The 25,553-nt window shown below is 39.8% G+C and overlaps 1 protein-coding gene across 2 annotated transcripts in view; it reads left to right on the top strand.

Moving 5' to 3' along the window:
- LOC127933595 (EF-hand calcium-binding domain-containing protein 11) overlaps positions 1–25,553 on the top strand; it is a 47,595-nt gene that overhangs the window by 9,354 nt on the left and 12,688 nt on the right. For both annotated transcript variants that reach the window (XM_052530669.1, XM_052530668.1), the window contains one exon: positions 5,831–5,921. In XM_052530669.1, coding sequence (XP_052386629.1) covers positions 5,831–5,921 — 91 coding nt within the window. The remainder of the gene's footprint in view (positions 1–5,830; positions 5,922–25,553) is intronic.

Genomic DNA, 25,553 nt, shown 5'->3' with positions numbered 1-25,553 from the left:
AGTAGAGGGCGCCATGCTTCTTTTTTTTATCATGCAATGAATATGCTCCATCCTGATTTTTTTTCTTCCTAGATATATATGGAAAAAGAAATCTATTTTGTGTGATTTAGCTTAAACTGAGATCTGATTTTTAAACAGTTATTACCTTGTAAACTACAGTAATGGCCAAAAGTTTTGGCAGTGACATACATTTTGTGTTTTGCAAGTATGACATACTGAAAAACAATGGTAATCATACCATAAGTTTTAAAGGCTTTTATTGGCAAAAAAAAAATATATATATATATATGTCAATATTTACTGTGTTGACCCTTATTCTTCATTACCTCTGCAATTCACTCTGGCATGCTGGATATTAGCTTTCTGGGTCAAATCCTGAATGATGGTACTGATGATGATCTGTTCTTGCCTCATTAGTTGTCGGAGTTGATCAAACTTTGTGGGCTTCTGCTTGTCACCTCGCTTTTTGAGGAATGACGACAGGTTCTCTATGGGATTGAGATTCGGGGAGTTGACTGGCCACAGATCCAAAATTTCTATGTAATAATTTGAGGCACTTCTTTATCATTCTTGCTTTGTGGCATGTGCTCCATCATGGTGGAAAATGCACAGATCATCACCAGATTGCGCATGGATCGTTTGAAGAAGTCACTCTTGCGGGACGTTTTGAAACCATTCTTTATTCATGGCAGTGTTTTGGGGCAGAATTATGAGAGAGCCCTCTTTCTTGGTTGTAAAACAACCCCACGCATGGATGGTCTCAGGACGCTTCACTGTTGACATGTAACAGGACTCATGGACATGGTAGTGGTCAACTTTTCTTTTCTGAACAAATCGATTTTACAGATGTCCCAAACAGTCAGAAGGGAGCTTCAACAGAGAAAATAACTTTACACCAGTCTTCTGCTGTCCAGTCCTTGTACTTCCTGCAGAATTTCAGTGTGTCCTTGACATTTTTCTTGGAGAGAAGCGGCTTCTTTGCTGCCCTTCTTGACACCAGGCCGTTGTCCAAAAGTCTTGGACTCACTGTGTGTGCAGATGCTCTCACACCAACCTGCTCCTCCTCAGGAGGAGACAGTCCTGGTGCTTGCAGGACACTATAGGACATCCTGAAGACTTTTTCACTGCAGTCAAACCTCTCTCTTTGAAGTTCTTGATGATCCGGTAAATGGTTCTTTCAGGTGCAATATTCTTTGTAGAAATGTCCTTGCATGTGAAGCCATTTTGATGCAAAGTGATGATGGCAGCACATGTTTCTTTGGAGGTAACAATTGCCAACAAGAACATAATGACTGGAAGTGCTTTTTTTTAGCAATCAGTCTGCTCTTACAATCTAATTAGTATGATAGTGAATTCACCTGACAAGTATTCATTCACATTTTCTCATATGCTGCTGATATGATTAGTCAGTTAATGTTAGATGTTCATTTTGTGTCAGGAAAAGTATTATTTTTTTTTTGGCCAATAAAGCTTTTAGCAGTTAATTACAATGCATATGAACACAAGATAATCTAGAATCATGCTGAATGAACACCACAACAGCTTAAGCAGTATGTCACTGCCAGAACTTTTGGCCATGATTGTAGAAAGTAAAATACAATGTTCCCTTTATCTTTAACTGCTGTTTCTGAAGTATTTTGCCTTATATGAAGTCATACTATGAAACAAAGTTTGAGGCTTCAAGGTTGGGTAGAAAACAGTAAAATGGGTCTCGCTGTCTCTGTGGATAATTTCGCCCTGTTTGTAGGATATTCCAATGAGAGGCAAATGGATAATAACTAATTAATTTTGTTACAGAAATAATTTCACCGAGTAAGTTAGGAGTGACCACAGGAGGAGGCTATCAGCTGCCCTTGATTGAATCAGCTCAGAATGGTCGAGGGATCTTATTTCATTAACCCTGCCGACCCACCGTTACAGAAGAATTATGGTGTGTTTGAGCAGAATATTTCTACATGTGAAGGCTTGCAGCTTCTTGCCTGAAGCTGACTCTTTCATTCACTTATTGTTTATCTCTTCGGTATCTCATTTGCTTTCTCAGACTGCTTTGAAATATCTCCGACTTCCTGCGAGACTCCCAATCAGGTTTTGGAGCATTTTTACATCCTCCTAGGACCTAAAATAGTCTCCAGCAATAAGTAGTAGGCATTTAAAAAATACAGTTGGCTTTTAATTAGAATTGTGAATGTTAATGAACCATCACATTCATCTCAAGGACCAAATTGCTGTGAGCGAGTTCACTCAACCCTTGTGTGAATTCTGAGCTACCTGAAAATTAGCTAATTTTAGAACCGAGATTGGAAGTCAGATTCTGACTTATATTTAACTCAACCAACCTAGTGTGTTTTTGGACTTAACTTTGTAAATCAGCATTGACGAATGATAGTGCTATGAAGTGCACTTAGTATGAAATCTGGATCGTTTTAAAAATCAAAATTGCTTTAGAGATGCACCTATTGAGCATCCAGGGACTGGAATCAGCCGATTTTCCACATGATCGGCCCGGACAGGTGATCAGCCGGTTAGCCACTTTACTCTGTTTCTCAACAGCGCTGTTTAGAACTAAAACTCATGGATGGCGTGGTGGCGATAGTTATGATACGTTGTAAAGGCCCTCGCATAGACGCATACTGAAATTGTCATATGCGTTTTTCCGTATTTGGCATCCTAAAAAATTGTCACACTGAAAGCCCTTGCAAATTGAGTCCGAAGCCTAATAATATATCCGTTGCAAAAAATTTGCAAAACAAAATGCAAGTCTTCAAGCAATGAGGGTGATTTTGTTGTCCTCTCTTCTTTCTTTTGAAATCAGTACCTACCATCCTATTTCCAAGCTGTTCTACAATCACCTGCCACAATCTGTCTATATATTCTGTCTATTTGTATTCCGCACTTTGTTTTTCATACAGTGCTTTGTGCTGTGAGGATCAACTTGTCAGATGCCATTCTGGATTTTGCTATTCGCTTGAATGGTGGCGCTGAAATGTCAAAACACCCCTCAAAATGCAATTTTTTTTTAATGATATACAAAGGTTTTGAAGGCAGTGTGTAAACGTGATTGACACAAAATGAGGTCGTGATTTATTTTTAACACGCAAAAACTCCTGATGAGAAGGACCTTACTCACAGAAAGTTATAGATACATACTAAATTATTATTTATATATCTTTTTAAAATATATAATATAGGTAAGCAACACACAACCAAGATGTTTCCCTGATTAACAACACGATTGCAATGTGACACTGATTTTATACAATAATAGTTCAATAAACAAAATTCAAATAAAATTACTAACATTATAGACACAATATAGTTTTTGCTCAATTTCGCAAAGGGAAACCAATCAAAAGCCACAGGAGAACTGTTGTGTGTCTCACTTAAAAAAGAGCTCTGTGTTTCTTTGCAGTGGAAAGATAGAGTTTGTTGAAACCGATTTCATTTAAATGATAACAATTCTACAGTTTCTTATTGTGACTGAATTAATTGAAACAGTGTCAGACTTGGGTGTAAAAGATGACACATTCACTACATTTAATAAGGTTAGGGGGGAAATTCCCATTTATAAACAAAGTGTTTTGTTATATACAGCAACTCATTTCAGCTAATTTGTTGTTTCTACCTATTTCCAGTCACAGACCACTTATTTTGAGAGTTGTTTTAGTGAAAGAGCATCTGTAACTAAGTAACTAATTTTATTATTTAAATTAGGGTTGGGCCGATAGGCGATGCCAGCCGGCATCGTGACCCCCCCCCCCACCCAACTCCTCTTTTGAATGCATAATCGCTTTTTAGTTTCACTTTCACTTTCGAGATTCTGAGGATCTGCAAATCATTCGCCATCGTCCTCAGTCATCTCTTCTTACAACCCTAATTTAAATACTTTTTTTTTTTTGCATTGAAAAAAGTAGATTTTTATTTGTATATGAACTATCAATTATAATTCTTAGAAAGCAAATCTTTGAACAGAATCGGAAGGACAGCTGTCCACCAGAGCTTACATGCCAGCAAAGTGTGTTAATAATTTCAGCAGTTCCCTGATTGATTATCTTTGTTCCTTTGCCAGCTAAGCTTAAACCCTCTGTTCTGACTTTCTTTGCCTGATGTTCCTGTCAGACTGCCAACAGAGGCAAGTCCTCTCCTATCTGTGGCTGAACAGTTTGCGCTGGATGGGATGTTTGGCTGTTTCATCTGTGCCGTCACCCCCGTCTTCATCTTCAATGGGGACGCGCTGGAAGCTAAAGCGTGCTGAAGTGCGTCGCTCCCATTCAGAGCTGAAGTGGCAGCCTGCCTGGTTACAGAGCATGCTCCGTGCAGTTGGAAACCCTCCCGTTCTCACCTGGTGTGAAAGTGAGCTGAGTTCCCTGCTGATTCCTGCTCATGCATTGTCGTCAAAACATTTGTTTTCTTGTGCATTCAGTGAATAAATCATGCAATTATGCACCTTTCTAACATCTCAGATCTTTTTACATTTAATCATTTAGCTGACGCTTTTATCCAAAGCGACTTACAATTGCTATATTTGTCAGAGGTCGCATGCCTCTGGAGCAACTAGGGGTTAAGTGTCTTGCTCAGGGACACATTGGTGTCTTACAGTGGATTCGAATCCGGGTCTCGCACGCGTGTATATGTGACTTATCCACTGCGCCAATACCACCCATATTACATATGGGATGTGACATTTTTCTAGATTTGCACAGGTCCTGTGGTTTCCGCAGGTGTCCGCTTTCATCCCTATTGTCGTGGCTGTGGAGGGCAGTGTTTGGTTTTGCTTGGTGAGCTGCTGTTATCATGTCCGACGTGTTGACATGCATGTCACAGTGCTCCGTGACCCCCACCTCCCCATAATCCCCCCACTCAGTGCGCCACTGTGCCTCTCATCAATTCAGCAGACACGCTAAACAGATTCCACTCTCAGCTCTGACTTTGGATGCGAATGCTCTAAACTTCCTCTTGGGAGACATTTCCTACAAATCAAAGTAGGATTGCATGCCAGCCGCTGAGAAGGCACAACAAGCTGTTCCTTTGAGCGCTCAGGAAGAGGCTCCAGGAGATACTCTGAGATCTCAGCCAGTCTTACTTCTCGCTCTTCCAGTATCAGGCAAAAACTGCAAGTGGCCTTAGGTATACTTCATTTTCCACGCCGTCTTGCACACAGTTGAGTGTGCAAGCATTTCAGAGCATACTCCTTTAACCACAAGTGTGGATGGACATGTTTAGTGAACCATTCTTTTCAACTGCTCAAGATCACTCACACGTGCACTGTTGTATGGCTGTTGATTTTATTGTTTAATAAGATTACTTCAATTCCTTTTTTTCATGGTTTTGAATAAAGATTAGCAAATGTTACAATTAAACCTGTTGGTGATATGCCAATTGTTACAGTTAAGAAAAAAAAATTAGAACATTTCCATAGTTGTAATCAGCCAAGACACGGTCATTGAAATGAGAAACAATGCAAGTTTATGTGATGTGAATTGAACTTCTTTTAACCTGAGCACTGCATTGTAGAATGCCATTTAATGCACCAGACGTTACAGAAGATTTTAGATGCTACCTCAGTGGACTAAACTGATGACAAAATTACTTTACACAGACAGTCTGTGGGCCAGAGCAGAATGCACACAAGGGAAGGTTTACTTTTGGCTTTATCCACCAGCCTTTTAGGTGGTGGAACAAGCAGAGAAAGCAGATAAGCAAAAATAATGAGCGAGCGCTCTCAGGTTTGCTTATCTCATCCTCTTGCTTGATCTCATGCAAGTGTAACATATTTGATGTTTTAAAAGTATTAGTCTTGTTAACTCTTGCTCTGGCTTTTTGCTCTCTACAGGTCGTGGCTTCTTGAAGCTGGATGACTTCAAAAGTGCCTTCAAGCGAGTTGCTCCTCATCTGCCAGAAAGGACTGTGCTGGAGGCTTTCCGGTAAGAGTTCAGGTGCATGTTGTCTGACCCCCCCTCTCTATCTCTCATGTTTCCATCATCTTTCTTCTTGATTTCCTTCTTTTCCAAAGTAGATTACAGAGGCAGATGGATGTAATTATGCAGTGAATGTGTAGTTAGAAAAGGATTTTTGCGCCTATCAGTCAGAGCAGGCCTCCCACTTCAACCTCAGCAACAAGCTTTTGGCCGGAGCTTTGTTACTCGAACTCCTCCTCCTGAAAATGTTTGATACCGTCCCGTATGAGAGAAGCACAGGTCTGAGAGTCTGGAGGCTTGCGGTGTTGAGATCTGGCTGCTCATTAGGGTGAGAACAGTTCCTTTGTGCCATGCTCCCTGTGGATTTTTTCATCCCCTTTCCACTCGTGTTCAGGCTCCTTGGCTACACCACATGTCTCTGAGCACCTCAACTTCACCGCCTCACTCAAAACTGCTCTGAAGAGGTGGGATTCTGAGTCTGTGCATGCTGCGCGTTCACACCCATTTCAAACAGTTATCACTAGACCCAGAGCTATTGCTGGATCCCAAAGCCAATATGACATTCGACAATCTCCCACTAAGATCTCTGCATTACTTTCGTACCATGATGTATCTAGAGGTTTCAGCGTGTCCCTGTGCTTGCAGTTATAGTGACACGTTATTATCAGCCCTCAGCTGAGTCTCTCTTCTGGGTTTCTACTGCTTTTGAAGAGGTGATGTGGTTACCGTACGCAGTTGTGAGACGAGGGCAATTAATCTCTTTCATCCTTTGTTTGAGGGCTCAAGAGCTCGGAAATGCGACACACATCTCCGTGTGCGCAAACAGTTTTTTTTGTTTGTTTTTTTGGACAGATTTAGTGCTGTGTTTGATGTGACTCATCCTCACACAGTTGGCCACTGCTGCGAGTTGCAGCTACTAACTGTTGAGAGCGCCGGTTAACATATGGACACCCTCTCACACCACACAAACCATGATCACAGACAGCGTGGATACCTGCGTCCATCTGACCTTAAGCTCAGATGACCTGTTAGGAGGCGATAACCTCAGTGAGTCACTGTTTTGCTATGACATTCCAGCACCGCATTGGTGGAGTGACTTATGAGTGCAGGAGGCATTATGGCATTTTTTTTTTTTTTAATTAAATGCCACAGTTGTGTCAGAACTAAAGCGCTTAGGGCTTATGTCACGAGAAATCATGTAGAGTGACTTCGATTTGTATCTAGCGACTTCTCATTTGGCATTAGGATTGTAGCTGATTATTATTTTCAAAATCGATTAATATAATGATCCAATATTAATCTGCTATGTGATGAATCATCTTCATTAGACCAGACCATCTTGATATTCTTTAGATCCCAAGAGCACTCTGTATTTCTTCACAGTCTTTCCTGTGCCATTTTTTATGAACACAATCTTTTTAATAAGTAAGGGATAATCATACACGGTTAGCCGTTGATTATCATTTATAGCTCAGTATCAGAATCCAGTATTCAGACAGACAATGTAATAAATAAAAAATATACACCACAAGTAATGTCTGATTCGCAAACTTTTTTTTTTATACCCAAAAGTAATCTAAATTGGTATATCATTAGCTTGATAAATAACTTTTGAGTAAAATATTGTCATTCTTTTTGTATTATTTCTATACTATTACTATATAAATTTGATACATTTTGTTACATAGTTTTTGGATTTTTTTATTAGATATTTATAATCTATTTAGCTTTATTTTAATAAATTCTAGTTTTAGTTTAGTTTAATTATATACATTTTTAAGTTAAATTTATCTAATATTCAGTTTATTTCAGCTTTATTTCAGTTTATGAAAACTGTTTTCTTCTTCCTCTTTTTCTTGTTGACATTTCATTTTAAGGACCAATTCTCACAAATTACTAGCTGCTTATTATTAGATAATTACTAGAATATTGTCTGTTTATTAGTACTTAAATAGCACATATTAAGATCTTATTCTGCATGACCATGTTTTAGAGCACTTAATCCTATCCCATAACTAAACTTAACAACTATGTTACTAGGAATACATTGAAGCAAAACTCGTAATTAATAGTGAATATGTGTTCCCTATTCTAAAGCATAATATTAAAAAAATATATATTAGTAGTAGTTAACAATAATGTCAACCTACTATTCAACAACAAAAATAGGAATTAGCAAATTTTTACTACCAAATGCAGACTACTTGTTTTAGCTCTATTCGGCTAATCTGGTGATTCCCCTTCGTCCTCTCAGGTGTTGACCTTCACCAGTTGATGCGTATCTCCCGTTATGAACAGCTGTGTAGATGTTTGACTTAGCAAGAGTAGAGAAGCACCTGGAACAAAGAGGAACACTTGAAGCTCTCTCTTTTTGTGTGTATGTGTGTGTGTCAGTGTGTGTGCGCTCCGGTCCCCAGCTAGCGCACGTTCAAAGTCATAACCTTCACGCCGCTGTGGGATCTTTTTTCCTCTCTCCACCTCCTCCGGTTCTCCTCCGCCCCGTCATCCTGCCACCGCTGACAGAGTGTGGTAGCAAACGGACCGAATGGAAAAAAAAATTGAATTCCAAAGAAGAAGTGAAGGAAGAGCGAGAGAGCTCACCTTGAATGTTATGTTTGGAGTTTATCTGCAAGCCCAGGGCTGTGTTTAGAAAAGATTATCACAATGATAAGTGATAAGAGGAAATGTCTGCCGTTGGTGTCTTTTTTAGAGGGCGCATGGGGTGCCCCGTGTGCGTGCATGCATGTTTGTGCATGTTGTCAGGTTCGCTCTTCTTTTATACCCTGAGATGAACTGAAGTCTCTCTTTTGAATCTGTGTTTGTGTTGCGAACCCTTTGTGAAGAAAAGAGCAACACCCTTTTCCTGTAATTTCTTTGGCATAATTAGAGCAGAACAATGGAGCGCCCTGTAGGCTTCACACCATTAGCAGACGTGCTGTTGCCTCTTTATGTGCTAGAGATTGATGGACATGTGCTGCCTCTCTGAATGAATGTTAACACCGCCATTTCTCCCCGCCGCTTGTTGCCATGACGACGTGGTACGCAGGGCTGGTGCCATCACACCTTGAGCGCTGCCTGCAGTTGTTTTTCTTTTTTTCTTCTTGTTCTTCTTTCACTACTCTCTGCTTTTCTCTTTTGTTGTCGCCGTTTCCAGAGCAACTATCTGCCATCACCTTTCCATAAATACCTGCTGCACACACATTCTTACAGTTCTTGCGTTACAAGAATGCAGCTTTTTTTCCCATCTTATTCACTTTATCCTCCTCCCCCTCCACATCGCTCTCGTTCTCTCACCCGCTGAGGAATCTCAAGTTTCTCATTGTTCTCCTCTCTGAAGCCCAGCTTATGCCTTGTTGTGCTGACAGACTTGTCCTTACTAATAAGTCTAAAGGAAAAGCCCATTTTGCACTGTACATCCTTTGGTGTGCATCCTTTTATGTGCATTTGTCGACTGAGTTATTGTATATCCATTAAACCTGACCACTTTGCATGCATCTTCTTTTTCTTGTGACTGTACAGGACAAACTGAAGTGTTATGAGAAGTGTTATGTTGGTTGCTAAAACAGAAATCCTCCAATTCGCCTCCAGCACAGGAATCAGGACCAGCAGGCTTCTAGCGCAAATTTTTTAGGATCTGCCATTGTCTCAGCAAGCATAAAGCATTCAATTTTAGTAAATTCAGTAAAAAAAAAAAAACGAAAATCGCTGTTTTTACCTGGCCCTAGTATATACTGGATGTCATTTACAAGCATAGTGGATTTTTATTTCAAACTTGTCAGTTTAACTTTTGAATTAAGTAAAACAATGAGAAAAGCCTGTAGAATAATGGAACCACTTGCCCTTATCAATGAAAAATGTAATTGCATCTCTCTCTCACCAGAGCGATGAGTGCCGGTTTACCCGTACTCTCTAAAAACGTTGTGTTCTCTGCGTCTGTCTTCAGACTCTCCCTAATCTGAAATAGAGGCTAATGAAAAAGTGAATTAATTAGCATCCCTAAATTAAACTTCTCTTGGAGTTTCGCTTATTAACCATTGAGGGCTTTTTATGTGCCTTTAAAAACTATTCATGCAAATTACTTCACAATGTAAACGCCTAAAGCCAACCACAAGGTTATGGCGAGTATCTCACTTTCACTCTCTCTCTAAAATAAATTATTTTCATACCTCTTTTTTTAAAATATGCATGCATCATGCCTCCGGTATCTCATACTGGCCGGTTTGGTGGCTTCAGTACTGAGGAGACCTGCCTCATGTAGGAATAGGGTCACGACTCTTTCATGATATTTTTTTCTCCAAGAGTGGCGAAGAGAGAGAGATGAGGAAAAACTCCTACAGATCAGTAGCAAATTAGCCCTGCCTGGTCTCAGCATGAGTGCATTTACAGCATATTGAGAGTCTGCCCTTTCCCTTTGCCACCATATCAAGGTAATTACATTTCCTTTGTAGTGCTCTGAAAGGAGGTATTGCTGGCCTGGAGTTTCACTGCCCGCCCATGGAAGCACAGAGTGCATAAATCCCTTAAAATAGCTCTTTTTTTCCCCCACTTCCAGCTGCCACAATAAGCTTAATGAAGGCACAATAACGCCAAAGATTCAGCTCTGTGCTTGACACTCAAAGCCAATGGTGAGCTGAAGAGTGGCTTTTAGAAACATAAATGTTATTCCTTCATACATATCACATACACAATCAAACTCTCTCTCACGATCGTTTGACAGTGCAATGGATCCGATTTTGTGGGAGGTGGAATTGTTGAATCTAATATCAGCTGATTTCCTCAGTCGCTTGCGTTTTTGTCACTCTTTGTTGGAAAAATAAATTGCTTAAAAATGGCAAAGCCTGTATCAAGGCTTGCATTATTTTCCCGTCTGTACTGAAATCTTCATCAGCCATGCACAGATGCAAAACGGTGATTAGGAGTGAGACAAAATTATGCTTAGATGAATCTTTTCATTTTAGATTTTCCTTTGTTGACCCATTATCCGCTTTGTCTTGTTCTCTCTCTGTCTGCTGCTCAGTCTTTAAACGAACGAGCCGGTTAAAGGCAGACTCAGAATTCAAGCAGGTTTGCCAGAGGGTAATGCAGTAATCACATTGGTTCCCCTTAGAATGGGTGAAGGGGTGAGGAGTGCTTTCCCCCTGCTAGTGGCTGTTCCTCCAGCCTCTGCATACGTCTGGCTGGCTTCACTTGCACATGGAGGATAAACATACACTCTGTGTAAAGGCATAAAATCCATTTCTTTTTGGATTGTTCCACGTCTGCCTTAAAGACATTTAATTTTCATATACGTACCATTTCTGTTTATAATTTGGCTGCCATATATAACAGATTTTTATCTGGAACCCGATTATTATTATTTAGTGCTTGTCAGTTCATCGGAGTTTTCCAAACTGAAATGTCTTCGGTTTCTTTTTAAGCCAGTGGCTTCTAGGGAAAGGAGGAAGGGGAAAATCAGAGTAATTCCACTGGGATATTTGTACATTGTGTAGTTGCCATGACAATTACATTAGTCTCCACTGGCAATCATCCACCTTGTTGGAATTCTAATGAGGAAGTTTCCCCCTCCTCTTTTTTTTCTCCTCCTACTTTTTTCTGTCTGGGTGTGTGTGCAGCTATCACGGATCTCCTGCCATAGTGGAAAACTGCGTTCCTTGAAGCGAAAATATAAGTGCCTTTTAAATAGGGCCACGGAGGGGGCCACGGTCTGCTGTCTGAGAGAGATAGCAGCATGCTGCTGGGCTATGCCCATTACTCTCTTTCCCGGGGTCTAGGCTAATAAAGATGGGTTGATACGTCCCTCAGAACCTGCCTCAGAAAGTCTGATAGAGCAAGAAGTGTTGTTTCCAGGAGGGAGTTAACATTGGTGGTGCTCCCCGAAGATGGGCGATAAGCATGCATGCCGAAAATTGCTTTAAAACCGTACATTTGGTCAGAAGCATTGTAACAAACAAGCTTGAATTTTTGCTCTCTTTTTTTTAAATGGTACATTTCTGTGTTTAATATGCTTTTTAAATGTTATTCATTTAATTTTCACCTGCAGGCATATCCGTTACTGCACATAAGACACCGAATTTCATGCATTTGATGTGTACTGGTGAGATCATAATCTAATGAGTGATTTAAGGAGTCTCTGGAGCTCTGAATGAATCAATGAATTAATTAAGGCTATCAAAGAAAAAGATCTCTCTTCTATTGAGGGTACGTTCTAACGGAGCTCAAATCACGCAATCTATTGAGGTTTATTTCCTGATATGAATGCAAGGTCACTGTAGCCCTTTTTTACCAGCATTGATGTTGTCTGTGCTCTTTTTTTAGTAGTGGTACTTTTTCTTACCTTTGATGGTGTGTTTTACAGTAGAGGATACGTCTGCGGCAATTTTACATGTCAATATTCTGATTCTCATTGTGGAAGAAGAAGCAGTGGGAGCTTATTTGGTCTCAACACTGTAAGCTGCTCTTTATCAATGCTTATGTCTCTCATAGTAATAAATTAAGATGCTGAATTGGGCTGAAGCCACAGGACAAGCAAATTCTCTCCAGGATGAGGGGATACAGGAAGTGCTCAAGCTCCAAGCCATTCTGAGCCAGGGGCATTAAGTAAATCCTGGCCGTTTACTGTGTGTTGGCTGTGTGTGTGTCTGATGCTGATAGGATGGGATTGCAGGGATGGAAGGAAGCTCACTGCAGCACTTGTGTTGGCCCCGCATTCTCCTCCCATAAGGACCTTATATAACCCCTGTTCATGTTTCTGCTATGTTGTGCCATGCTCATAACGTTCTCTATGACTTATCAGAAAAAAAATCTTACACAGACAGCCTTTTCAAAACTGCTTCAGAAAGGAATTGGCCACCTAATAGAATATTTGAAATGTGTAATGCAGGGGTCTTCAAAACATTTAGAAAGATGTAGCAGCCTGGGACACCTTTATATGTGGATGGTATGTGGTGTATATATAACTAAACTTTTGATTCTTTAGCTTTGCTTTGGTTGTTTTCACCAAAATTGTTTTATATCAAACAATAATTATCGTGGACCCCCTGATGAAGACCTCTGCTCTGTTGGAATGAATAGCTTGCTCTGTGAAACAACATGGGTAGAGGCAACAGAGCTGTTCTCTAGAAAATATCTGGGAAAGCCAGATTACTAGTAAACCAATTATGTTGGCAATCATATTATTGCACTGGACAACATTTCTCTTTATAGTCGTCATTTATGAAGTACACTGCAGGCTTTAAACTGTTGGTTCACCAATATGTTGTACGTCAAAGACAACAGAGCTTGTTTTAGCACAGTGCAATAGAATTATGCCGCCGTGATGCATTCGCAAATAGTTTTGTCAGAGTGACAGATTTTCTAGTGCTTATATGAAATACTGCTGCATTGCATTCTGCTGAACTGTAGTGATTTGCAAATGGACTTTAAAACATAATGAAGATAAAAATGTTTGTCAAAACACTATAGAAATCCTCCACTACATTATAAAAGTATTTTTAGCTAGACTTGACTGGTTTTAGACTGATCTTGGAAAGAGTGTCCACTTGTATAAATTTCTTTTACCATGTTGGATATTCGAAGGAGCTATTATTGTAAAAGTAAATGCTCTGTAGGAATCATTTTAAAGAATTTGTTTCTGCACTTAGAGTGAATAGCTGCTCAAAAGCTCTTATGGTTAATGCCAAGTATAGTTCTTATTTTTAATATCCACCTCCCTTCGGTCAGAGAAAACAGGCGTATTTCTATAATATAAGAAGTCTTTTTTTAGGGCTTATTCCATCATGCATTTTCTTTCCTCCCTCTCTGTGTAGTTCTGATATTCTGAAGTGGAGGAGTTTTCCTTGAACTTCTTTCGTGTGTCTTGGATCTCATTATGTTTAATAGAGGCTGAGGATAGGGCTTTAGTTGACATGGTCCATTATTATTTGAATGAAATGTTTCTTTGAGCTATTAGGAGCATAGAGGCAGTAAGCATATAAGAACTGTCTCAAAATAAAGCAGTCTTCTAAAAGAAGCTACGTTTAGTTTTGGTTTAAATAAGAGTTTTTTTTTTTCCTGTGTCTTTAAGCTTAAAGGTATAGTTTACTTAAAAATAAAAGTTGTGTTATGTATTCACCCTCATGTCTTTCTAAACCCATATGAATGACTTTCTTTTGTAGATACAGCATATAAAAAATGTCCACACTGAACTGAACACTGAACCCAGCACTCTGTTAAAACTTGTACGTATCCAACAGAAAGTCCTTCAAAACCAATATTGTTAGATGCAAAAGAGTATCTTTGATCTCCACAGGCAGTTTGCTTATGGTCTTCTTCTGACTGGTCAATGCAGGAATTAGGTTTGAACCGATATGTGTTTTGAAGGCCGATACCGATTATTACAGAAGTAAACTTATAAACAATATTTTGATCCGGTATATAAGTCCGGGTTTAAACTGAAAATTAATGTTAAAATTTTGAATAACAAGGGCTCTGACAAAAACTTTCTTTAAATGCTTTAAAATTATTTTATCGGCAAATCAAAAATGAGCAATACCGATAACCATAAAAAAAGCTTAATATCGACACGATAATCAGCCAGGCCGGTAATCGGTCGACCACTAGCAGAGATGGCTACCCATAATTTCACTGCGGGTCATTACAGACTGCTGATCTGAGGACATAGATCAGCTTATGCTTGGTTTGTGTTTTATTACATTTCTGAGACATGAATTCACCATCCTGTAGAATGTAGCTGTGAACTGTTCACTCAAACAGCCTGTTAGTTTAGAGAACTAGAAGTATGTCTAAGCTGTGGGTCTTGTGATTGGCTGTCTGAGGATGAGGCTGAGGCTCATGGGAATAGCAAGATCGTCTCTCTCTCTCTCTCTCTCTTTCTCCACAGCCTTTCCGCTGTCACATTTTTATTATTAAACAAACACTGCATGGAAGGTCTGTCTTCAAAGGTGCAGGCCATTAAAGTTTTTGCAGCCGGGATTTGAGGCGGCGTGTTTTTGTGACACACATTACGTAAGTCTTGTCTGAGAGATTGAAAAGCGAAGCTGCGGATTCTGTTTGTGTCAGTTAGTCGCAGCAATGAATACTTACTCCAGATAATGCTTGTTTGTTGTTTTGCACAAAACAACTAATAATAAAAAAAAAAAATCTGGGACGCTTGTCAGGGGGCAGGTATTTTGTGTCCTTGACTGCATCACTTCCTGTTTAGGCTTTGATATCTCTTGCGAGAAAAGAGATGATTAACTCTCTGCCTCATTTCTACAGGGTTCGTTTTCACGTCAAGCTACATTTTGCAACTGGAATGGAAATCGGTCCATCTGCCAAGTCCAACTAGCCAAAACATTCTGATTGTGAATAATTAAGTGGGTTTTAACCTACATTACATGAGTAAAAGATGGTTTCAACTCATGTTACAGTCGTCAGACAGACTGAATCAGGAAATACTTGAATATTTAAAATTAAATTTTTGCAACTTCTGAGTTTAGACACTTTCTGTGTCTCTAAAAGCTTCCAGTCAGATTCAGATTATTCTTGGACTCCTGAGCTGCCATAATGATGTCTCTCTCATCATCAGCAAGTGTAGCATGAGCGAGAGAGTATGCTTTGGAGATGAAGATGACAGCCCAAAAGTGCTTTTTCTCCCCATGATCAAAGAGGATAACTGGAAGGATTGTCCCATGAATAAAGCTATCAGACACCTGCAGGTATAATTACCTTGTTCAGACGTGAGCAGAAGGAGAGAGCAGGGTTGTTCAGACCTGAGAGCACAGAGTGGTGAGGAGACATTAGAGACTCAAAAACAGGACTTCTGTTGGAGACGGTGCTGTTTACTGTCAAACGAGAGGTTTTTATATTTTTATATTTGTTCAGTGAACTAGTTGCAAACAAAATACTGAAAAAGTCATTAGATGCTTTGTATTATGTGAATAATTCAACAAATAAAAGAACAGATCAAAATGAAATAAACACTTATTCTGTGATTTTGCCCTGGGCTTTTCAAACTGGAATTAAAAATTATTTCCAATTTTTTTTCCATTATTATGATTCAGCTTTCTAGATTTCAGCATCACTTTAGCTTGCTAACTGGGGTTTGTAACCTATAAAAGTGTGGCCATATTAACCTTTATTACATAACCTTAATTTAGCTGAAGTTTCAGTTAGTATGACCAAATCCCATTCACTTGGTTCCTATTGAAATTATTGGAAATTCGATGGTGAAAATTCACTGTGCTATAACTTTGATCGCAACTTTATGGGTTATTTCCCAACCCCAAGTATTAAACTCAGTTGAGTAATTATTCCTCCATTATTTATGATATGGCCACAAATGTGTGTTTGGTTACTAAAATTGTGTGGTTTGTTTAGGGGAAATACTAGCACTCAGAGTGATCAGACTTCACAAAACATGTTTTAAAAGTGAGGGTGTGCACCTTTGACTGCTCTTAGCCAAAAAGCATCCACGCAGAACACCAGTGCTCAGAACAACTACAAAGCACCACATATATTTATTTATTTATTTGTAAACGTGTGCATTTATAGTGCATCTTGTATTTTTAGATTACATTAGATTAGATTATACGTCCATATGTATTTGTTTCAGTGTTTCAGATGTGTACTCAAGCTAGTATAAAGGTGTAGACCTTACTGTAATTCCTTCAAAGGAAGTAAAAGTAGAAATTATTCATAGGGAGCTCTCTCACATGTGCTCTGTGGGCATTCTTAGCTGTTGTCTTGGAAACAGACCTCCAGCCATTTGTTGGTATGACATTCCACTGCTGTGCTTATTTTGGGGGAATTTTTATTTAGCACATCAATGGATGAGATTTAGGTGTAGAAGATGAAGGGTGTGTGTGTGTGTGTGTGAGAAAGTGTACCTTGGGGCCCAGGTGCCCTTATGCAGTGCACCTTTTATGGGTGCGTCCCACTCTGGGCCATGGCGCAGCATGTCCCCTCTCACGCCAATTAAAGACAGCACATAGCCGGTTATAACAGGCCCACCTCCTCCACACAAGTCCTGTGCTTCCTGGACAGGGGGAAATACATTAAATGGTGTGATTAATCCATCTTGCAGAGCCATGGAAACAGTAAGCTGCCGGGCTGTGATAATAAAGACAGGGGTCCCAGTGGAGAAGGTGCTGGTGTGTGTGTGAACAGGAGGGGGAGGCGAGTGAGTCATAGAGGGTTCAGTGAGAGGACTGGTTTACAAGACACACACCAGGAACTGTGTGCCTCCAGTACCACAACTTCAATGTGAGTCCTCAGCTGTAATGGGTTTACTGCTCTCCTGGCACAAACGCCTCACTCGCTACCTTCAACACAGAGGTTGCACGGAACCAAGGCTTGTTTTCTCGCTTGAGGAGAAAAAGAACAAGAGGAAATGGAACAAGTTCATCAGTTCAAAAACAGTAGCTCATACATGTAGTCATTTGGCTTTCATTTATAAATAGCTCCGCATAGCGCAGCAGAATGTATTTTTATCTGAGAAAAATAAGCAAGTACACCTTCAGCGGTGAGAGTGCTTAGTATTCACAGTATACTCATGCTTCATATTAGATCAAAGCTCAACGTGTGTGTGTATATGCAGTAGTGTGTGTCTTTGTACTTGAATGTCACATACTGTAGGAACAAGTGAAGTGATTGAAGATATGTAATTTTGATACAGTAATAATATAGATATTCGAATCTGCTTTCTTTTATTGTAAATGTTACACATTAAGGGGTGATAAGCGTCTTATTTTTACCATGGTTACAAGGTTGTTGTTTAGCATGAGTGCCTCTCATTTGAAATGTGCTTTGAAACAGTCTGTGTTGTATAAAATCTCATATAACTAAAGTGACTTGACTAATTGTGGAAAATTCGATGTAACACACAGCATCAAGTGGCTTATTGCTTTTTTTCAAATGGTGGCAATAGTAATTATAGCATACTAATGTTTATATGAATTTCATGAATATCAAAAATGACATTAAACAGTTCTTCCATTCTTCCACCGAGTAATATAGACAGTTTCAAATGTAGCCCAACCAATCTAACCTAAGCTATCTGTTTTATTATATATGATGAGCCATTATATAACTTCTATAAAATTAGGTGATATGACTTTGTCAGATGTTTGATACATTGCCTACAACTATGAATAATTTACCTTTAAGAAAAGAAAAGGGTGAACCATTTATTCCTGTCAAGTTTGTTGCAGTGGATTCCATCCATGTGTGCACAGTACTATTTACAGTAGCCTTTAACAAAAGGAATCCCTTCTGTGTCTGCGGTAAACATCTCTGTCACTTAGAGGCTGTGAAAGAGACATGTGTAACCTTCAGGATGTGAGACACTCTTAAGAGCAATCCGTTCCCCCTCAGACAGCCAAAGGGTGTGTTGGATGTTCGTGGAAAGCCCTGAAATACGAAAACCAAGGCTGCCGCTTGGATCTTTTCCTCATCCATATTGGACTTTTATGTCATAACACCCTTCGTCTAATCCATTTTTCATCATATAGGCCGTTGAGATCAAAACTGAAGCAGGGGCCCATCAAGGAATGCATAAGTATGTTGGTTTTTTTCTTCCCAGGCTCTCCACAGGTTCCTCACACGTTGAGATGGAGTGGTCACGCAGGCCTTCCTATCAAACAGGCAGACTTCAGTCAGAAGATCAGAGTCAGATTATACAACTAGGGAGCCTTGAACAGGGCCACCGGTTATCACAGTGGAGGGATGAGTTTTCCATTTCCGTGGCGTCTGCCTGACTGGCATTTTTTGTGCATTACCAGCGACACAGAAAGTGAGAATCACCGTCTGCTACATGCTTCAGGCCGGCAGGATTTAGCCTAAACAATAGCAGGAGTTTCTTTCCCTTAAGTTGTCTCCACTCCATCTCAGGTAAACCAGTAACAAAAGCCCCTTGTTGGTGTTGACATTCAAGTTAGCTCCCTCCCTTGCTTTGTGCGGTGGGGAGAGGGATGGAAAGACATGGTGTGCGCTGTCTCACTGTCTCTGAATGGAAACTGAGCCGTCTTCTCCTCAGACATTTCTTTGAACATGAGGGTGGAGTCAGGATTCCTCTCGTGCTGTGCTCTGTGGGCTGACTGTCACAGCGATGTTGGTGCAAGCTGGTGTGTGGTGGTAGGCGCATTAAGGAGAGTGACAGGCTGATGGGGCTGTCTAAAAACATCAGCACACTTTGAGCTCCACATATCCCCTTCAGGTCATTCCCTGTTGGTACGTGGCTAGCACAGGCTCAATTGGCTCCTGCTCCCAGACACAAGACCGTGCACAAAGTGCTCTGCCTTTCGACTCAGTGCTAGGGCAATTGGACTCCAACTGCAGGGTGGTCAAAGCAGCAGTGAGCCTGTAAGCACTGCTCTCTAGGGTGAGGTTGCATTAGGGTTTCATAATGTGACTTACAGTAAATTGTGGTGTAAGGTTCACAATGAAGGCTTAATTACTAGTAAGTTTGTAACTGTGTACCTAATTTGGTCACATCATTGGTTTAGTTTGCCGATTTTCAACCAGATTTGAACCAGATTGTTACCTGCACCCAGATATCTCTGTTTATTTGTCAGCAAAAGTCAACTGGATAATGCAAACATGTCATTTTGCATCATCCGGCAGACTTTTGACAGCTCCAGCACTTTTATTAAAATTAAAAATCAAATATCTGTGTTTTTCTGTTTCACAATCCTTTCTCTGTTTTCTGTGATCATGTAGCACCAATTTACCCCCAAAATTTTCTACTGTATAGCCATCTTACTACCAGTGAATTCCTCTAAGGCAAAAACTTACATACTTTTGCAGGAAATGACACTTACCATTAGATTTATTAATCAGCCTTAAAATTTGTGAGCATAAGTAGTGTTGATAAGCTGTGCATTCAGTCTATGTTGGTTGGTGGTTCTATTTGGTGAAATAAACATTGCTCTTCCACCCTCAATACCCACGGCTGAAGTGCCCTTGAGCAAGGCACTGAACCCACAGTTGCTCCCTGGGCTCTGGTTTTATAGCTGCAATGCTCCGGGTGTGTGTTCGGTGTGTTCACTACTCACTGCTGTGTGTGTGCACTTGGATGGGTTAAATGCAGAGAACCAATTCCAAGTATGGGTTACCATACTTGGCAAATGTCAAGACTTTCACTTATTGATGTCTACAAATAACTGTAACTGTAACGGCTTCTGTAAGTAGTTTAAATGTAATCCTGCATATAAACTAAATAAGCTGCAACTGTCAGATATTTAGTAGTGCATCAGATGTAACTTAGTGCTCATTTATGCTTCTACTAGGTTAAGTAACGCATAGTTATGCAGAGCTGTAAGTTATGCATAGCTATTGTAGTTGCAAATGTCCCTAGAAGAGAAAACGTCTGTTTTCTGCTGCATCCCTGGCAACAGTACCTGAGTCCTTCTGTGTTTACTACTTTTCTGCTGCTAAAAGAGAGATGGAGTGTTTGTGTGTTTTTCACAGATCTGTGCTTCCCCATAGCGTCATTGAACACAAGGGCAGATGGCTCTCAGTGCAAAGGGCTTCATTTCCACTCTGTCATTGGGAGTTGATGGCACAGTGAGTTATAGAGAGATACAATGCTCTGCCTCCACTAGAAGAACACAGTCTGCCTCTGCATACCAGTTGACGACCTCAATGTCAATTCGGAATCAAATCAATATAAAGTTTTATTGCTTTGTCCCTGATAGTCCCTGATATTCCCTGATAAGATTAATTTTTTTTTTTGTTTTTTTTTTTTTGTGGTTTTCAGTTCTAAATTGTTTTCCCCCTTCCTGGTAATGAATTCTATAAAAGGAAACACTGGAGAGCTGTAGAAATCAGGCAGCTCTGTGTTCTGAGAGGATTAAATGATTATGATCTCTCAGCACTCCTGATCTTATAATCATGTCCAGAATGCCACTAGATACCTCTACTGAAGTGATTAGAGCTTTGTTACAGATGTGCCGGCTTAATAGAGCCGGTAGACCCCTTGGGCAGAGTACAGAGGAAATTGTCATCTGCTGCTGGATGCCGGCTGTTCAGCAGGGTCAAGGTCAGCGATGCTCGAGGGCTCTCAAGCCTAGCCGAAATGTGTGTTAGCAATATTAACAAAGTTAGTGGTGCTGCTGATGTCAGCTCGAGCAAATTTTAGGACACTTCACAGCACACATGCTTTCTTCAGCTCCTTGCTTAGCTGCACGATATTACAAATCTCAGTGTTCATGTTAAAGCCTCATCGTTTTCTTTTAATATGAATTTTCAGGGCAAAGAAATACTGCATTGTAAGTAAGGCAAAGTGTGTTTTATTTGCCTTAATTCATTTTTTATTTCATACCATTAAGTAAAAAAAAATGCGAAATGTTGCTTGATTTTGGTAATTTGCTAATTGTTCAGATTAGTCACGTCAAGGAATACTTGAGTGTTTATATCTTAATATCTAGACTGTCTCTCCAGCTCAAAAAACATTGTCTTTCATGTTGCCTTTCCATTTCAGCAGAAGCATTTCTACGATTATAGAGAAGTGTCCTCATCAGTTACTTGCTAATCAAAAGCCTTTGAAAACTGTGTTTGCCTGAGGGCAGTATGTTTTACATCTTGAATGCATTACGCATTTCGCCTGCGGACTGCATTGCCTGTGTCACAGGCAATTTGAAGTAAACACCTGAACCATTTTAGGGGCTCTCTGTAGATGCTACAAGTGCTCTGAACAAATGAAAGGGGTCAGAGGACACCACACACTGGTATTGGGCACTCACTATTGTGTTATTTATCTGCAAGCTATATTTCTCAGGTTAGAGTCCTATAAATAGATGCTATTAAGAGTACAACAGTGGGGTCAATTATAGCCTGTACTCTTAAAAATACAGGTTTCAAGTAGAACCAGAAAGAGATTTTACAGTCTGATGTCCCTTTTTAGGTTCACAGAGATGTTTTCATTCTTTTAGTGGAAGTGTATAAAAGCATCTATTGTATGTTCTTCAGTTTTACTCTGTCAACAGATTGTGTCCGTTCAGAGGCCTGGGGGTTTGTTGAGTGGTGGTGCTGATGCAAGGGTAGTCCAGGTTAGATTCTGGCTCTCCTCTTTCCTCACTTTTCCTCTGTCAACTGTCTGTCTCATTCACCAAAATGACAATACCAAGAATAACCAGTGTGCTGATTTGAAGTACATTTAATAAAACATTTGGAACCAGAATAGTTCATTCAAATATGAAAAATCTGTCATTTATTACTGTTAGCCAGAATCTTTTCCATGGAATGAAATTCAGTGGTAATGGGTGTGTTGTCCATTTGTCCATTCACTTTCATTTTATAGAAAAAAGCAATGTGGACATAAACATACCTATGCTCTTTTCTGAACCTAAAGTGCTATAATCCACTGAAGAACCTTTAACTTCAGGAGTGTTTGATAAATTCTAAAGTTGAAATGCAACATGTGATAATGACTCGAGCAGTCACAAGGAGGATCAATAGCGAAGCTGGGATCCAAAGGATATAAGAGCTTAAAACAAAGATTGTAATAAAAACTGTCTAAAACTAGAACTGCAAGTACCAACTCTTCTCTACAACATCGAGGATGGAGTTTCCTTGCTACACAGCACAACAATCTTGTCCAAACTCTCAATAGCCCCTTTCACACTGCCATTCCGCCAAATACACAGGTAAAGTGTTCCTGCAATTGTTCCCGGGTCGCTAGATTTTGCACTTCCACAATGCCAGTGATGACCCGGTATATGTGCGTGCTTTCACACACAACCCTTGAAGATCCCGTAACGACACGTGACATCAGCACGTGACGTGTAATGTACGAGTCGACAACGCTAGGCACGTTATACTTTCACAGAAGCAAGCAAACGATCTCTGCGTCAGCACGGAAAGTGAGGAACTAACTGATCTCTGCTTCATTACAGTTTGCACGTAAGTCTTCGTCGCGAACGTTGATCTTCCTTCAAAACAGCCGGTAAAAGAGTCGCGCGAAAATCAATCACTTCGACATGGAATTAGATCTGGCTTTTGTTCACACAGCGCTCATCCCGGGTCGAACCCCGCAATGTTACTAGGTCCCCGACTCGGGTTCAATGCGGTAATCAATCCCGGGACGTGGTTTTTTTCACACAGAAGGCGACCCGACAATGTTCCGGAAATATTGCGGGTCCGACGTGCAGTGTGAAAGGGGCTTATCTGTCCACCCCCAACTTCTAGTGGCGACCATTTTAAATACACATTTTTCCCAGTCTTCTCAAACTGGAACATACTATTTTTTTTTTTTTTACTCTTGACTTTGACTCTTATGATATATATGAGATTTAGAAACAAGTTTAAGTAAATAAATACAATTAATAATACAGTTAAAAAGAGAAAGAATAAACCAAAACATTTGCACCAACATTAACAGTGAAACCAGTGATGATAGACAATTTCAAAGTCTCTCCATCACACAACATTGCTGTTTTTTGGACTGCTCCTTTTTTAAGAAAAGGATTTATGATACAATTTTGCCAGAAATGGCTTGTGATGCTCTACGGTTCGATAAATAAAGAGTTATCAAAATGGAGTCTCCGAAGTTAATTTATATTATGCTCACAATGAAAACTGTTGAGTAATAACAGAGAAAAAAGCTCCAAAATTAAAGTAGCATTTAAATGCTTTCATAATCTTTGCTTGTCAGCGGAAATTTGATGGTGTTCAGCGAAGCACCAGCCCCACGCACACTGAGTGCTAATCATATTCTGTCAAGTTTTCAAAGCCAGTTTGTTAGAAAATATTATAACATCATACAGCAGTAAACGCAGATCAGTGTGGATGGGAGTGGTAGTGTAGGTCACGCAAGAGATAGATAGGAGGCGGCACATCACTGAAAGCTGCAGTTAATGGATTTTTGCGTTCTCTCTCTGACAAGTCAGTGGGCATTTGTTGGTATTTTCATTTGTGAATGGATGTAATTAGCATGCTAATGAATGAATTGCAGTACAGGATCCCTCAGTTTTTGCTCTGTGATGCGGCGGACCTCTGAGCACTCTGTAATGACTGGTACACCCCCCCCTTTAGTTGATGTATAAAACCCGTAATCAAATCAGACAAGGGCTCAATCACCCGTGTTTTTCTCTAGCAGGGGCTGTTTACACCTCAGTGCAATATCTGGATTTCCATTTGTGCATAAAATGTAAATACTTTTGAGAAGGCCACTGTGGTTAAGTGATCGCGGGATTAGCAGCTCACTTGCCATATTCAGCATTATCTATCTATCTATCTATCTATCTATCTATCTATCTATCTATCTATCTATCTATCTATCTATCTATCTATCTATCTATCTATCTATCTATCTATCTATCTATCTATCTATCTATCTATCTATCTATGTATCTATCTATCTATCTATCTATCTGTCTGTCTATCTGTCTACCTGTCTACCTGTCTGTCTGTCTTATTTATGCTTTTATACTTTCAGTAGCTGTTTTTAATTGGCATTCTGTGCTTTTTAAGACCAATTTGTTGACTTGTAGTTTAGACAACTTACTGAAAATGTGTTGTTTGACACATCCCTGAATGATTCACGGATGCATTTTGTGGACTTCACTTGATGAAATGATGACTCACATTCTGACATCTGTTTGTCACAGCCGTATAGCGTAGCTACCTTAGTGCATCAATGTTCGTGCAATCAGACAGTATATGAAATCTACCCCATCATTCAGTGGCATATGCACAAGCTCCCAGACTTCTATCTCCACTGTGCCTTCACTGTCAGGACCAACTGAATGTTCCTCTTTACACACAAGCACCTTTTTCCATGTTTTATTTTTTTCTCAAGTAGGCAGTTGATTTTATATCCTGTATACTCACAGTAAAGCTGCTGGGAAGTCAACATTAAATGGTAGAAACCTCTAAAAGCCTCTCACTCTAGTCGTCTGTCATAGTCAGTCATACATAGCCTTTTTGAGAGCTCATTCATTAGAAATGTTTGTCATTCCTCTTATCTGTGTTTGATGTATGATTAGGCAACCTCAGGTAGAGGTGATTTGTCCCTCAGAAAAATTCAATCTATCTGGATTCAACAGGCCAGCTGTGAACAAGTAATAATGTTCAGGTAGGTAATGTGAACAATTGAAGTCTTTACTTCGGAGGCATAATGCATAGACACAAACAAAGTTTTTCCTTTCATATAATCCATGATCTTCTTCAGTTAAACTGGTAAAACTTAACTTTGTATTCTTAAAATGAACTGATGGGAACTAATCATAGCTTGTTAATTATGTATAATGCATTCTCGATGTTAACCTTGTCAGTGATCTTTATGCCAATATGTCCACCTTACTGTTATGATGAGAACAGTAATATCTGCTTTGATTTTGAGCAGGTGCACATTTCATAGGTATAGATTCTTTATTCTGACCTCCGTTTAAAGATTGTGTTGCTCCAGACTTTTAATTTCTCTGGAGCTTCACCGAGCTCAGCAGTGTTTTTTTTCCTTCTGGAGGGTTATTTGAATATGTTGTTATGTATCCTATTGCCAAGAAATCTGATTTGTAAAATACAGCACTTTTTGGAGTGTAATGGAAACTATGCTCAATAGTCTTTTGTCACATGAGCACTGAGCAACTTTTATGAGCAATAATCTAGAAATTTGTATTTGCAGCAGAACTGCAACAACTCATGTACAATCAATTTGACCAG

Source organism: Carassius gibelio, chromosome A17, assembly GCF_023724105.1.
Source record: "Carassius gibelio isolate Cgi1373 ecotype wild population from Czech Republic chromosome A17, carGib1.2-hapl.c, whole genome shotgun sequence".
NCBI lineage: Eukaryota > Metazoa > Chordata > Actinopteri > Cypriniformes > Cyprinidae > Carassius > Carassius gibelio.
This window is presented reverse-complemented; position numbering and strand designations above follow the sequence as displayed.